Source organism: Sycon ciliatum, chromosome 6 (assembly GCF_964019385.1).
Source record: "Sycon ciliatum chromosome 6, ocSycCili1.1, whole genome shotgun sequence".
NCBI classification, from domain to species: Eukaryota; Metazoa; Porifera; class Calcarea; order Leucosolenida; family Sycettidae; genus Sycon; species Sycon ciliatum.
The window spans coordinates 11,828,279-11,844,601 of record NC_088648.1 but is presented as its reverse complement, the minus strand read 5'-3'; the positions used below and the strand labels follow the sequence as shown (position 1 = coordinate 11,844,601).

General features: G+C 48.9%; 1 protein-coding gene across 1 annotated transcript in view; it reads right to left on the bottom strand.

Annotated features, from left to right (window-relative positions):
* LOC135819391 (uncharacterized) overlaps positions 1–15,499 on the bottom strand; it is a 107,354-nt gene extending 91,855 nt beyond the window's left edge. The window contains 4 exon segments of the mRNA XM_065332594.1: positions 2,461–2,619; positions 5,064–5,147; positions 11,580–11,855; positions 15,149–15,499. Of these exon segments, the coding sequence (XP_065188666.1) occupies positions 2,461–2,619; positions 5,064–5,147; positions 11,580–11,855; positions 15,149–15,272 (643 nt within the window). The 5' untranslated portion in view covers positions 15,273–15,499.
* Positions 15,500–16,323: the final 824 nt, after the last annotated feature.

The following is a 16,323-nucleotide window of genomic DNA, read 5'->3' as shown; positions in this document are numbered from 1 at the left end:
CATGCACACACGTGTGCACGTACGCACACATGCACGCACACATGCACACACTACTACTACTACTACTACTATTGACAGCTGCCAGAAATGGCCACGCCGCTCCCCAAAGGGAGGTACTGTCAGAGAGGTTAGGGGAGAGGTAGGCAGTGCTTCAAATGGCGCTCCAGGTCCTGTCGCCTCCGAAACTGGCGTTGACTACAGACTCGGCAATGATGTTCAAAGTGCTGGCGATCAGTCACACACACACACACACATGCACACACGCGCGCGCGCGTGCACACACACACACACGGGCGCGCACACGCAAGTACTTAGTTGTACTTGCTCATCGCCAAAACTGGTCACGTGGGTTTACCCAGGAGAGGAGAGAGAGAGATTCAAAGGAATCTTGGAAAAATGACTCAATTGGCTATTGAACCGCCCAACAGCTGACACCCCCTGAAATCCCCAAACTAAAGGGGGGACTTGGAAATGATCCCACTTATGGGCTCACGACACTTCAGTAAGTGTGAGAGGACAAGGTGCAGAAAAATGATTGACGGCATTAGGGTATCCGTTCCGGGATCCAACTGCAGTTACCCTGCCCCCAGTGAAGGTAATATTTGCTACTAGTGTGGGTGGCTAAATCAGGGTGGATCTGATATAAGCTTCACTAGCACCATTGACTACACATGAGTTGATCTAGACAGAAGCAGTCCATGGTTAACCCTTTCCGGCTTTATGACGAGTATACTCGTCATGCAGACCCCATCGCGTCTGGGCAATGACGAGTATACTCGCGCTATACTTTTCGTACAGTGCACATACCATACGCATTGGATAGATCACTGCATAAACAGCCATAACTCTGGAACAGAATATCGCATCGTCCTGATCAACAGCTCATTGGAACGGTCTTGGACAGTGCTTTTCAGAGGTGTTTTCGGTGTGGCGATAGCTCAACAAATGATCAAGCGGCCATAAATTAAAAGCGCGATTTCGATTTGAACATTTTCTTATTTTCTGTCCGGAGATTTCCCAACGACGTGTCGAAGGAAACATGACGTATGAGTAAATCGTTGGAGTCGCTTGAATCTCAAAAGTTCTGTGTGGTTTGAATCGTAGTTCTACGTTGAGTATGAGCCCCCAACTAAAGGAAAGTGTTATGCGTGGTCTTGATGCCAAACTGGACCACGATAGGGACACTGTTGGCGAGGCTAGGGGCGTCCTTGAGGTGCTGTATGCTCTGAAAGCACGTGGAAGATGTCGAGCAGGAAAAGAGCTTTCCAGTAAGCTATAAATGGTGAAATCCGTTGAGAAACAAAAATGTGAAACTCGGATGTTGAGCCATAAATAAATGTAGAAGAGAAAAGGACATAGGATACGAGTTAAGAGTAACTCTCCATCACTGTAACATGATACTATATACAGTCAGAAAGTGCAATAACTAGGCACAAAACTGACAGTGTACTGAGACATTCGACGTCCTGACACCTAGCTTCAACACATCTCCGTAGCGCTAGCCGACAGCCTTCCAACTTGGAAGGTTCAAGGTTATGGAAAGACCATCCCCAGGCCCTTCCCCTCTTTGGTCTTTCCATAACCTTGAACCTTCCAAGTTGGAAGGCTGTCGGTTAGCGCTACGGAGATGTGTTGAAGCTAGGTGTCAGGACGTCGAATGTCTCAGTACACTGTCAGTTTTGTGCCTAGTTATTGCACTTTCTGACTGTATATAGTATCATGTTACAGTGATGGAGAGTTACTCTTAACTCGTATCCATATGTCCTTTTCTCTTCTAAACAAAAATGTTGTGACAATTTGTTTGTTGCTATCTCCACAATTGTACTGATGCACTAAATCACAGTGCCCAGACTCAGTATACAACAATACACCTTCGAGCAGCCGAGACCGTTGGCAACAGACCCAACACTATCTGGCATAAGTGCACCCATCAACCGAACTCGAGAACTCGAGAACTCGAGAACTCGAGAACTCGAGATCGAGAGAGAGAGAGAGAGAGAGAGAGAGAGAGAGAGAGAGAGAGAGAGAGAGAGAGAGAGAGAGAGAGAGAGAGAGAGAGAGAGAGAGAGAGAGAGAGAGAGAGAGGGCGAGAGACAGAGAGAGAGAGAGAGAGAGAGAGAGAGAGAGAGAGAGAGAGAGAGAGGAGGGAGGGAGAGAGAGAGAGAGAGAGAGAGAGAGAGAGAGAGAGAGAGAGAGGAGGGAGGGAGGGAGGGAGGGAGGGAGGGAGGGAGGGAGGGGGGAGGGAGGGAGGGAGGGAGGGGGAGGGAGGGAGGGAGGGAGGGAGGGAGGGAGAGGCGAGAGAGGGAGGGAGGGAGAGAGGGAGGGAGAGCGAGAGAGGGAGGGAGGAGAGAGGGAGGGAGAGAGAGAGAGAGAGAGAGAGAGAGAGAGAGAGAGAGAGAGAGAGAGAGAGAGAGAGAGAGAGAGAGAGAGAGAGAGATAGAGAGAGAGAGAGAGACTGACCTTCAACAGATACAGTTGCAGATTGGGACGAATCAGATTTCAATAGAGCAGTGTTAGGGGGCTGGCCTGCAACACTTCTTTTGCCACTAGTGTCTTGTCGACGAAGACGAAGACTGGTGCCAAACACTTCCTCAGTTGTTTTCTGCTGTTCCGGATGATCTATGAACAATAATCAGAAGAAGCAATTCAGATATTCTGGATATGTCTGGCTAAAATACAAAAACCTCTTCTTGATCAACAGAATAGGCAAGTTAGACAGGTGTCTAGAATCCTCAGACTGCGTGTAGTCCTCAATGGACAGAGCCAACAGTTGCTGCGCGAGTACTGAATACAGTCACTGCAAGTTAACTCAGTTCTCCACAGTCACTGGTGTCACTGCAAGTTAAAGGGGAAGTTAAGGCAAAATTAAAATTTCACCAGTTGTAGTCTTCGGGGTGCTGAGTCGAATGGTCTTTGTCCGAGAAAGCTGAGACGCTCCCTTCCTACTTGAATCCCAATCGAACTCGCGCACTTCCACCGAAACTGGGTGACTGCGCCCTACTAGATGGGGATTTGTATGCAAAATGTCACTAAAAGCGCCATTTCGTTCTTATAAAAGCACGGATGACCGCGATTGGCCCATATGTTGTACTCTTTTGGACGCTGAGTCGACTGGTTTTGGTCCAAAAAGGCTGCAGCGTTCCTCCTTTATTCCCAATCGAACATGGTTGAACAAGTGGTCACGTGCTCCTGGGTGCCCAAATCACCTGGTCACCACGCCAGCAGGCGACAACTTTCACACCAAGGTTCAACTCGAGTTCAACTCGAGTGACAGGACTGCACCCAAAAAAGGTCAAACAGGCTAGTAAGTTGTACCCTGCAGGCACGGTGACCAGGTGACTGGTGTATGCAGGAGCACGTGACCGCTTCTTCTACCATGTTCGATTGGGAATAAAGGAGGAACGCTGCATCGCAGCCTTTTCGGACCAAAACCAATCGACTCAGCGTCCAAAAGACTACAACATATGGGCCAATCGCGGTCATCCGTGCTTTTATAAGAACGAAATGGCGCTTTTAGTGACATTTTCCATACAAATCCCCATCTAGTAGGGCGCAGTCACCCAGTTTCGGTGGAAGTGCGCGAGTTCGATTGGGATTCAAGTAGGAAGGGAGCGTCTCAGCTTCCTCGGACCAAGACCATTCGACTCAGCACCCCGAAGACTACAACTGGTGAAATTTTAATTTTTGCCTTAACTTCCCCTCTAAGTACTCAGTTCTACAGTCACTGGTGTCACTGCAAGTTATGTACACGTGTACCGTATTTCCTTGAACACCCACCAACTCTTGATTACCAGCCGCCCTTGAGTAAGCGCCGCCAGTTTCTTTGAACTGAGGGTTATTTATACACAAGTGCAAAGCAGTACAATTTATACACAATTTCACAGCTACGAGATGACCTTCAGCTACGATGTCCTGCTCCTTCACATGCAGCTAGTGCTGCTCTCACGCCAGACAAAAGGACTCAAAGTCAAAGGCGATCTAAAGAAGGGAATAAATCGAGCACGCCATGATGATGACCTCTCATAACATAACGAAAAGCAAGACGAGTTATCTTATCGACCACCGAAAAAGACAATATTGCGCGAACAAAGTAAACGAATAAAACGTAAGACACACTAATGGGGGATTCACACTCACGGGGAAACCTGAGGTCACGGGACAAGGTAAAAGTTCAGACCTTTGGTAAACGGAGTGGGGTCGTTCACACCCGTGGTCAGTTTTCCCTTGGCCGCATGTTTGGCAATGAATTTGTGGCGGGGGAATTAAAAAATCTGTACTACGTTTTGTAGTACATTCTGTACTATGATTTGCATTCGCCATGCACAATTTTCCAATGGGCACTGTCTGATAATGCAGGCTGCGTTGCACTCGTACAACTAGGGTTGAGAGTTCTCGCCATGGGATTTTCCCTTAACACCCTGAGGCCCACAGCCACGGCTTTGCCATTTTCCCGAGGGGTTCTTCCTTTCCCCCAGTACCATGGTTTCCATAACAACTTTCCCACAACCATGGTTTTACCCGTGTGTGTGTGTGTGTGTGTGTGTGTGTGTGTGTGTGTGTGTGTGTGTGTGTGTGTGTGTGCATGTGTGTGAATCCCCTATAAGGTGTGTCAAATCTACAACCAAGAACTCAGATCAGACAACTTGTCTAGGAGAAAGCGGACACTGACGCCGTGAAAGGAACAAACGCAGAAAGAGAAATAAAGTGGCGGAGAACAAAAGAGTCCTTTTATTGCATCCAAAATTTTCAGCGTCGACGTCTTCTTGAAGCTCCTCCGCTTCATCCCCGTTGCCACGACGGACTGCTGCTGCTGCTGGACACGTAACTAACTTGCTAGTCGAGCCTCGAGCTCCTTCGCCATGATATTCTTTCCTATTCAACACGAAAAGAAATGAAGATGCACTAGCCTACAGTGTATCTAGTCAGGGCAGCACCCGTTTTGCTAGTTTTGAATACAGGCAGCGGCGGTGGCTATTCAAGGAAATACGGTACTCAGCTCTCTACAGTCAGCGTCAGTCAGTGTCAGTCAGTGTCGCTTCATCAATTCATACTGACAGCCTTACCGAACACTGCACCGCGATATTCCATCTTTAGATCAGCATCAAGCGCTGTGGAGCTGACATTGACGGCATAGGAGGCACCTCGCACTTCATACACACCAGAGGACACAGAACCACATACAATCCACATACAAAAGCAATGATTCAATTCAAACAGAAGTCCATTCTCTGATATCAGTGAGATTAGAAAGCTGGACCTCTGGTGTCAGCAGTAAAGGAAATTTATGGACTGGCCAGTGCAATGGGAAATAGCTGGACTGGGCAGTACAACTGAGTAACAACTATTTACCTAGTAATACATCTGATATACTTGCTAATACTTCATACTTGCTAATACAGTCGTCCCTCTCTAATCCGGCACCTTTTGCAACGGCATTTTCTGCTGGATAAACAAGGGCGCTGGATTATAAAATCCTGCCCACCTGTTAGCATACATGTTTGTGTCGTACATCAAAATGTAGGGATTTTCTGTGTCGATCCAAGTACTTTGTGGAATACAATGTCTTTAACATACACTTGGTAATATCCCTTGCACTGGTATAGGATATTCCCAAGTGTATGTTACATGTATTGTGTATGTTACAATGCTTCCTGACAGTGTGCGATGTACAACTGCTGGATTAGAAAATCGAATTATGTCCAGTTTGAGTGATTTGTTGCAGGAAATCGCTGCTGGAGGCGGAATTCAAGTGCCGGATTAAAGCGTAGAAAATTAACTGAAAAAATCCGTTTTGCCAGAAAGTGTGCTGGTTTGCAAGGGTGCTGGATAAACAAGTGCCGGATTAGAGAGGGACGACTGTACTTGATACTTCCTCCGCATCATTACAACTGTCGCTTCGTGCATTGCCATGTTTGTGACTCGCTTGTCTTTGTCGGATTGTGGGAGTAGTCTTTTTTCTATGTTCTGACATTGGTCCGACTTTTCCTACGCAATGTCTACTTGTTATACAAGCCATGACAGTCTCCGAGCTCTCTTCGACAACACACTAATTCAACCCTTTCCGCGCTATTCCGTCCCAGAACGGCTAATCTTTTTCCGGGGTTCATGACGACCCACATTGTGCGAGTGGGCATCTGTCAAGACTGAAAGCTCAGGTATAAGAATCCTGGTATCTCTCCTGAACTTCAAAACTATGCATTCAGAAAGAACATGTCATGTTCTTTGAAGTGCCCATAGAAACATGCGCAAAAAGTGAAAAATCACATGTACGTTGAAAGCAATCCTGGAGCCGCTTTGAAGGCAACTTTGAAAGCGGATTATAGCATTTTGTTTCCAGGCAAGTTTGAAACAAGTGGTAGGTGTGCCATCTGCGAACGGTACGTGAAGCTAGCCTGGCGCAAAAATTCAAATTCGTCGCGCCTCACCGGCTGCACCATGGATATCTGGTCATGTGGGTCACTTTTTACGTGCATGACATGCAACTGCATTTCCTGTGTGAATGCATACTCGTTGCAAGTGGCGTGTACGAGGATTTCCACGGGAGTTTTTTTTTTGTACTGTGCGTCTTAGGGCATGTTCGATTGTACGAATCCATCAGCCCCAGACCCGGATTCGCCAAATTCGTACATGTTCGATTGTACGAATCCGGATCCCGAGAGCACGGATTCGGATCCAGTCAACCCACCTCCCAGAGACGGATTCGACGGATTCATTTCCATGGTACGACTCGTATCTACTCAAAATAGCACATTAGAGCTTGCGGTAATGTAGGTTAACACATTGCACAAGCCACCACTTCACACGCGCTCCAGCGGCTTCCAAAGAGCCCGCAGATCCCACGCTATTCATTGATGCATGTCAAGTAACACGTACATGCATGCTGTGGTGGCATGTAACATGCGTACGCCGGAACTCACCTGAACTCGCCAGCCAACCAGCCATATGCGGCTGCAGCACACATCGGAGCTTGAACCCGTAACGCATACACCATACTTCGCGCTGGCCACATTGCTACTTCATATTTGCTTTGCTTGGGTAGTGAGAAGAACACCGGTTTGTTCCTTTCTCTCTCTTTCACCATGCCACGAGGCTCTGTACGAGGAAGCAGACGTGGACGCGGACGCGGGTATGCCGTCGAGGTTCCCCGTCGCCGCTCGGGTAGGGCTTCGACCTCGCCATACGCGCGGACTGACGGCATGCGCGCCTTCGCGCCTGATGCCTCCGACACACCGTCAGCAGCTAGTTCAGACTTCTGACCCCGCTCCAGGCACCGAAGCTTCTATGCAGGACGACAGGACGAGCCCTCATTGCTCTCCCCGGACATCATTTCCTCAGCCGTGATGAAGATGAACGCCCTCCACCCTCTCCTCGAGCGCGTGGAACGCCTGGAGAACAGTGCTGAGTCTGGAAGCCGATCTCTCCCACGCGCGCGCTCCGCACCTGAAAGATCGCTCCCACGCTCGGAGCGTCAAGCTCCGGACCTATCCTGCCCGGAACTTCCAGTTCTATCGGAACCTCCGACTTTGCCAGGACCTCCAGTTCTCTCCGAGCCCTAGGTTCTACCCACACCGCCACGTCGTGCGATTGAAAAAATCCAGCGCGGAGAGTTTGTGGAACTTGAGGAACTCTTGCCGGAAAACTTCAGCTCTCAGGGACAGGAGCCAATACAACTGGTTACATCTGGCGGCGACATGGCTCAGCTCTCGCTCAACCTCAGCGCAAAGCACACGCGCGCGATCAACGACTTCTCGGCTTGGCTGGAGGCCTGGACGATCTACATGGGCATCGTCGTTCGTGCTCGTCCTGACCGAGCTCATGAGCTCGTCTGCTACCAGCACATACTTTGTACTGCGAACCAACAGTTCACGACGTCTGCTGTGCTGAACGATGATCGAGCATTTCGCCAACACACCGCCAGCATGGCACTGCGCTGGGACGTGATCAATCAGACGCTGTGGAGTATTCACCTGCTCCGCTCTCCCCGTCCGTCATGCACCAAATGCACGCTCCAACACAGCCGCGACCGCTGTCCACATGCCGCAGCTCAACACGCGCAGCCCTTTCCATCAGTGGCGGGCAGCACACACCAAGTCTGTTTTAACTTCAACCGCGGCAGGCCCTGCTCCCGCACACCCTGCGACCGTCTCTACGCCTGCAGCTCCTGGGAAGACAAAGGACATGCCGCCACATCCTGCACCAGCACCACCCGCTTCAGGTGGCAGCACCCTGCAGATAGCCACGAGAAGACTTCGAAGCCCACTGAGAAAAAGTAAGCCGACTTCCACTCCCCTGAACACTGTTCGCTTTCACACATTACTGCCTTCCTCGGAATTGTGCTGGACACGGTGCGCACGGAAGCCCGTCTCCCAGACGACAAACTGGCAGACCTCCGCGACCTCCTCAGCGAGCTGTCACGCTGCACCCAGACCACGCAATGCAAACTCGATCACTTCCTGGGGAAACTCTCCTTTGCGCCGAGCGTCGTCGTACCAGGCAGAACATTTACGCGGCGCTTATGGGATATCAACAAGAGGTTTAGCCGCGCCAAGCCCTATTTCCGTATCACTCTGACAGGCGAGGCCAGGAAAGACATCCGCTGGTGGCAGCTTCTGATCCAGCACTGGAACGGGAAGGCATTCCTCCTCTATAACAGCAGTACATCGTCGGCCGACCTTGGACTGTACACAGACGCTAGCGGCACTCTCGGCTGGGGCGCATTCTACGGCAAGGAGCAGCACTGGATCCAGGGCAGTTGGACAAAGGAGCAAGAAGAAGAGAGTATCGGATACAAAGAGCTCTATGCCGTGGCAATGGCTTGCAGTACTTGGGGCCATCTGTGGTCCCAGCAACGTATTGTAATGCATTGCGACAATCAGTCCGTTGTCGAATGCCTGCAGTCAAGCTCCAGCAAGTCACCAGGCATGATGTCACTGCTGCGTGCATTGTTCTTCGTTTGTGCAACTCACAGCTTCACCATTACTTCCAAATATGTACCTGGGCATCTGAATTCGATCGCCGATGCTCTGTCTCGTTTCAACCTGCAGGCATTCCAGCAGCTGGCACCATCGGCACAGCAAGCCCCGGACACTGCAATCCGCCTCCCTCTCCTGGACTGATGCGGGAGGTCGCCGACCTGGCAGCCATGGCAATCGCCCCGACAACACGGCGCACGTACCCCACTGGCGAAAGGAAATTTACGCAATTCTGTGCGTTGCAGAGATGGACGCCCATGCCGGCTACAGACACGATGCTCAGCTGCTTCGCAGCACACCTCACACAATCGGTTCAACCACAGACAATTCATGTCTACATGGCCGCAGTACGCAACATGCATCTCGAAGCCGGATTCCGAGATCCAACGATCAACACATTGCTGCTGCCACGGGTTATGCGAGGCATCAAGAGGACGGCGCCTGACCCGGCAATCCAGTGCACTCGCCTCCCAATCACCATTGATTTGCTGCGGAAGCTCCTCAACCAACTCAGCCTGGACCAACGGCGTCACCAGCAGGACAAGTGCATACTCAAGGCGGCAATGGTGCTCGCCTTCTTCGGATTTCTCCGATGCGCTGAATTCACTGCGCCTCCAGCCGGGTTTGACCCTGCCACTCATGCCACGCGCCAGGATGTGACTCTGGATGTCACTCAATGACGCACATATATCCGCTTCCACATCAAGCAATCGAAGACGGACCAATTTCGTCAGGGCCATGCAGTGATAATCGGTAGTGCCACTTCACAACCTTGCCCGGTTGCCGCCCTCCTGGCATATTTTACAGTCTGTCCGTCTGACGCCGCTGACGCACTCTTCCGCTACCGCTCTGGGAGACTGCTGACCAGGCAGGCACTGACAGAAGAGCTCCGACAGCTTCTCCCACTCACGGGAACACCCAATTCACGCGATTACGCTGGTCATTCGTTCCGCATCGGTGCCGCCACAACTGCAGCCATGGCGGGTACCCCTGACTGGCTAATCAGGGCAATGGGCCGATGGAGAAGCGACAGTGTCTTGCGCTACATCAGGACAACCGACACAGACATGGCGCAGCTGACCCAAAAGCTGTCAGAGGTACAAGCGCATCACAGAACGCATGGAGGTATGTAAGAACCCGCCACGCGGGCACGCAACTCGCACCCATGCACGTACCCACACGGCTGACCATTTGGAACAGCACAGCAACTTGCTCTGCTTGGATTGTGCTGACAAACTGCGCTGATAGCAACAACAGTGTCATTCATGTGCATAGTAATGTGTCACAACTTAGCATGGAGGCTGGGCAACCATGGGCCAGCTATCTCCTCTCATCTGGCAATTATCACGGCCTTCGGCCATCACACTCATACTCCCACACTCCTGCCTCCTAACGGGCATTGCACTTTGTGCGTGGGCCGTCCACACTCCGTCCATTTCATGGGCGCCCATCTCATGGGCTGCACTTTGTGCGTGGACATACATACACACTATCATACAGGCCGTCCACACTCCGCCCAGTTCATGGGTGCCCATTTCATGGGCTGCACCTCGTGCGTGGACTATCCTACATGATTATCACATGCCAGATTCGGTTGCCCAGCACTCCATGAATCCTCCATAATTATGATGTGTGCTCTCCACTGGTCTGCAATAGCGAGTGCATGCGTGTTAATAGCACATTAGAGCTTGCGGTAATGTAGGTTAACACATTGCACAAGCCACCACTTCACACGCGCTCCAGCGGCTTCCAAAGAGCCCGCAGATCCCACGCTATTCATTGATGCATGTCAAGTAACACGTACATGCATGCTGTGGTGGCATGTAACATGCGTACGCCGGAACTCACCTGAACTCGCCAGCCAACCAGCCATATGCAGCTGCAGCACACATCGGAGCTTGAACCCGTAACGCATACACCATACTTCGCGCTGGCCACATTGCTACTTCATATTTGCTTTGCTTGGGTAGTGAGAAGAACACCGGTTTGTTCCTTTCTCATGGTACGACTCGTATCTACTCAAAACTCCCATTATGCGTACACTAGGTCAAGAGTTTACCACAACGCGTACAGATACTACGGGATGAGCTGTAGCAACGCGGTTGCTAAGGCCTTGAAACGGATTATCGGTTGTGCACATTCGATTGTATCCGTCCGATCGAAGCGATCTGGTCTGATCTGGTCGGCGGGGATCGGGATCCAGTTTCTACACTTTTTTCTTCTTTTTTTTTACGTCACAATGTAATTAATTACAAAGCACGAAGTGTAAAAACAGCACCTCTACACTCACCTTTGATGTTTACTTTCAAACGCTCACTTTTTCACCCACAGCAAGTCACGAGACACTATCAACACCCTGACATAGATACTGTAAGTCGACAAATATTCGGCGCATATTTATTTTCGGCTACTTTCGGCCTGGTTATGTTTGGCCGAAAATTTGTTGCGGCCGAAATTTTGTTTTGCAACGTTCAGTGTAGTGTGACAGTGTATGCAGGCGGCAGAAGTACAGGCCGAAGATTTGATGCGGCCGAAATGGGTTTTAGCCCTGGGAGGCCGAAAATGTGTAGACTTACAGTAATATACCATAATAAGTCACCAACTTACTAGACTCGACTGAAACGTTTCGTGTTGCTGCTTCAGCAGTGCCTCTTGATCCTCCGGTACTTGCAGGACTACTACCGCTAAGAACTAATGGAGCGTGTGTAGAGGTAATGTTCATCTTTCCTGCTGCTCCTGCTGTTGGTGCGGCTGTAGTGCTGCCGGAATGGCGCGAAGGCATGCTTGTTGCCCCTGCTGTTGCTCCTGCTGCTGTTGTTGTTGTTGTTGCTGTTGTTTGGTTGTGTACAAAAGGAACTGCAACGGGTGGATTGGCTGGTACATCTAGAAAGCACATGCACAAACAAGTACAATCAGTACACACAGCTGCCGCTCACAAGCTCCATGTACAGAATAACCTGTCAATGCATTATCATTCCTGGGCGCATGACCTTTGATAAGGGCATCATCTCTACACACAAACCAACTTTCATAGCGTATGTGGGGGTGCAAGTGTACAAAACGGCTGCATTCTCAGTGTGAACTGTGGGGTGGGGGGGGGGGGGGGGGCGAGGCGAACCCGACTTCACCCCAGGCTTCATGAGCCCTCTGTCAAGCTGTGTTCACAACTGCCGCGTGTACGCGTGAAACCACGCATTTGTGCTTATTTTTGCTGCCTTTTGGGGCGTCATGTATGGAAACGCGCTGAAATGGAAATTCCTACATGTATTTTTCAGCGCGTGTCAGGCACGTACTGGCGTACATGCAAGTCACTTTGACAGATGGGGTCAAAAAAATCAGTACTCAACGTCGCACGCCCTACAGTCCATTCATAAAAAGTTGGGTCCTGGCTCTGGCGAGCTCCCGTATTTGGCGATTTTTCGTGATTTCATCGTACACAGTGCAGTGCTGCGAACTTTGAAATTTGAAAAAGGGTCCAAAAAGGGTGCCTGAACTGGGGTTCGAACCGCAGAATGCACTGTTGCAGGCGGGGTCAAACGGCCTGGATTTTGATGGTTTTTCCCAATTCAGTGCTTTTGGGGCAAAACCTGGCCGAAATCCTATTCTTGCTATGGCTTGCTTTTTGGACAAAAAAACTTCAGAAACATAATTGGAAGAGGATTCCATATGGGATTGCAGAAAAAAATTCTAAAAAAACTCAACGTTTGACCCATTTATGGCCAAAAGCTAGAAGTTCATTTTTTTCTGAATGGACTGTAAATACGACTCGAATTGCTGTTTTTTGTGAAAACGTGAGCGGGCGTTTGGCCACGCATGAACCGCAAGCATACTGCGTCCACACGCCAGTTGTGAACACAGCTTAAGTTACTATCGGCTGCATTTTCGTTGAGTTGCCTGGAAAAAACAAACACAAAAATTGACAAATGAGAGGGGAATGGACTCGGATGGAGAGCCGAGGATAAATTTACAGAAAAGAAAGGACCAAGGGACTACAAGTTACGCTGCACAACATGTAATATCCACAACACCACCAGTTACTTTACAATCAGCTCATGCGATAACATTGCACGACACTGACCAACGGCACTTACATTGAGTTTTTAGCACTTTAATCATTTCTCACCTATGTTGAAGTGTTGTCCTTTTTCTCTCTTTTTTACAAACTCTATAATATCGAAAAGAAAAAGGACCAAGGAACTACAAGTTACGCTATAATGTCCACTAACACCACCAGTTACTAAACAATCTGCTCATGCGATAACATTGCTGATTGTTTAGTAACTGGTGGTGTTTGCGGATATTATAGCGTAACTTGTAGTTCCTTGGTCCTTTTTCTTTTCTATAAATGTATCCTTGGCTCTCCATCCGAGTCCATTCTATAATATCGTTATGTGTTTTTCCAAATTTCCAACATTCCCTGTACTATCCTGAAGAGAAGGGAAAGAAAACGTTTGATAGGTGAAAGGAAGTGTCTACTTGATTGTGTGAATTTGCGTCTTTGCATGCAAAGGTATAGATTGCGAAAATACAGTAGAGCATTGACTATCCACACATTCGGTTATCCGAAATGGATGGGACCCCTAAAAAGAAAAAAAGATGCAGGACTCAAGGCATGAGTCAGGGAGTCGTGAAATAGGGTATTTTGACGACTCCCTGACTCTCGGTCACCAGTGCAGTTGTCTAGTTGTCTACACAGTACAGTAGTGTGTAGATCTACCAGTTGTACATGTTGTACAATCATGTGCACTGCTAACATGCCTGCCGTCAATGCATGCTAGAACTATACAGTTGAAGTTAATTATCTTGTACGCATTTTTCGATGATGAAGCCATTAAGCCTGGTTCACATTCGACGGGGCACGACGGGAAGGCTGGGGTGAGCTGTAAGAATCTGGTACGATTCGTACGACACAACATGAAGTAGCTGTTGCAATGGTCAACGTTGAGCGCCGCGAGTCATTAGGCACGGCCGGAGACGGGTTGATTCTGATGTGCGCTCCTACGTGATTTTTATACCATTTGTTCACTGATTGTGTCTTTGGGGAAAAAGAACTGATCCTCTCAATACGTAAGGGGCCGTCCGCAAATATCGAACTTTTTTCACCAAACGAATTATTTTAGTTTAGACCCAACCCCTCCCTCCCTCCCCCTCAGAACGTAAAAATTGTTGACATATACAACAAAACCCGCAAGTGTGTAACTGCTCCTATGGCTATGTACATGTATCAATGTTTTCTGAAACGAAATTGGTCAACCCCCTCCCACCCCATAACGAAATCATTTCGTTTCGTGAAAAAAGTTCGATAATTGTGGACGACCCCTAATCTCTTGTTTTTAGGGACTTCTTTTTAATTATTTCTCCTCAAAGAAAGCGGAGTCACGCTCCCAATACCAGCCTGTCATGAAGACCAAAAAAAGTAGCCACAGACGTTGTGCCATTCTAAAAAATAGCCACAGCAAAAGATGAAAGAGTTCATCTATCACATTCCAGGATTATCCCTAAATACAGCAATTGACATGAAATATTAGCTTTCTAAATTCAACTCAGTCGTGTGAGCCATTGGGTGAGTTATCATGAGAAGCACAGTGTTTGAAATGCTAAAATTTGCCCAGTTGCAGTTGCGCGCGTCGGGAGTAGTCAGTGCACGATGCCGTCACCTGTTCACATTCAAAATGCAGCCGTTGTGTATGCTTGCAGCCCCGCATACGGTATGAAAGTTGAACAGATTCAACTTTTCCATCGCTCCCCGGCCTGTACGGTAGTAGGGTTGCGTTCCAATCCCTGGTGTTGACATAGGACACCGTCAATCGGCGTCAGGAGCGTCCTGTCGGCTCCTGTCGCTCCTTACATCGCGCCCCGTCAAACGTGAACTAGGCTTTACCCATGACCTTCATTGCACAGTCATGTACTTCAGTGCACATGTACTCTCTCATGATCCGAATTTTTTAAATTATCATTATCCGAACATTTCCCTTATTCAAACCCCTTCGGAACGGCGTCTGCCCAGAAGGGTTCGGATAATCGATGCTCTACTGCAAACAGCTGAGAGCAAAAGCACTAGGTATCACCAGTCAGTCACACTCGCTATTCTCGCATCACACATTTGCTACATAGACATAACTTGCTACTTGTTAATACTGGCAATATTATTCCAATATGAATCAAAATTTCCCTACCATTTCCAACGAGACCTCGAAGTAGTCGGTTAAATGAAAAGGAAGTACTGGGCTCTTCTGATTGAGGACTTAGAGCTCCAAAGGAAGTGAGAAAATCATTCTGACTGTCGTCGGCTTCAGCCATTTCCTTCGCTGCTCGTCAGTCAGGTGCTCACATTGTGCTGCAAATCTCAGCTCGCAACGAAGACTATTGCCAAAAGTGAATCATAAACTGAGACAGGTTGTCCTTCACTTCAAAATCCTTTCACTGCCGACCTACACCAACTAGTAGTCGTACCTGGTTCTCTTTCTACAAGAATACAGGCATTTTGATCTTCGATTTTGATTTTTCAAGTAAGTTTGTGATAAACAGGTAAAAAGCTACAAAAAAGTACAAGTAAAAGAACTGAGCTAGCTGATGTCATGATAAAAAAACGTAAAATGTTTGCTGATAATTATCATGATGTCATGATGCGTTCTTCTTTTTTTTTAACGTAAAGATAGCTATCGCAGTATCCATGGTATCGGCCGGGATATCGATGGTACCGGCCGGCAAGAGTTTTTTTTATGTCATGATTGATGAGTACCATCAAGAGTAGATAAACAAGAGTGTGCAACTCGCGGATTGGTTGGCCCACGGCGGAATTTTTTGTTGACGTAATCTTTTCGACGACGCACGCGCTGCGAGCCTTTTGGAGAGGTTTCCCTCGTGCACTTGGCCGGGCTTTACACTACAAGGTCTGTGCCCAGCACGTGCTCTCACACTGCTCTGCGGCAAAGTCCGCGTTTCTCTGAAAAAAGGTGACGTCAACAAAAAATTCCGCCGTGGGCGGGAGTATCTGCAGATTGTGCAGGAGAGATCCGGAGTTGCACACTCTTGTTTATCTACTCTTGGTACCATCAAGAGTACATAACTACTGTGTAGTTATGTACTCTTGGTACCATGTGTATATACCATGTACCAGGGAGTCGTCAAATACCGGTATTTGACGACTCCCTGATGAGTACCATGACAGTTTAATCGCAAGTCTACCCCCATGGGCCCCAAGGCCCGGGTCGCGGGCCGGGCCAAGGGCCAGTTTTATTTGCAACCGCGGGAAACAAAGCCCCCATGACGCCGTCTTTTCAGGCCTTCAGGAATGGCCGAACTTCCGAAATTTGTGGAGGACTCTACCTGGCTCTCGTCGTCTCAGAGG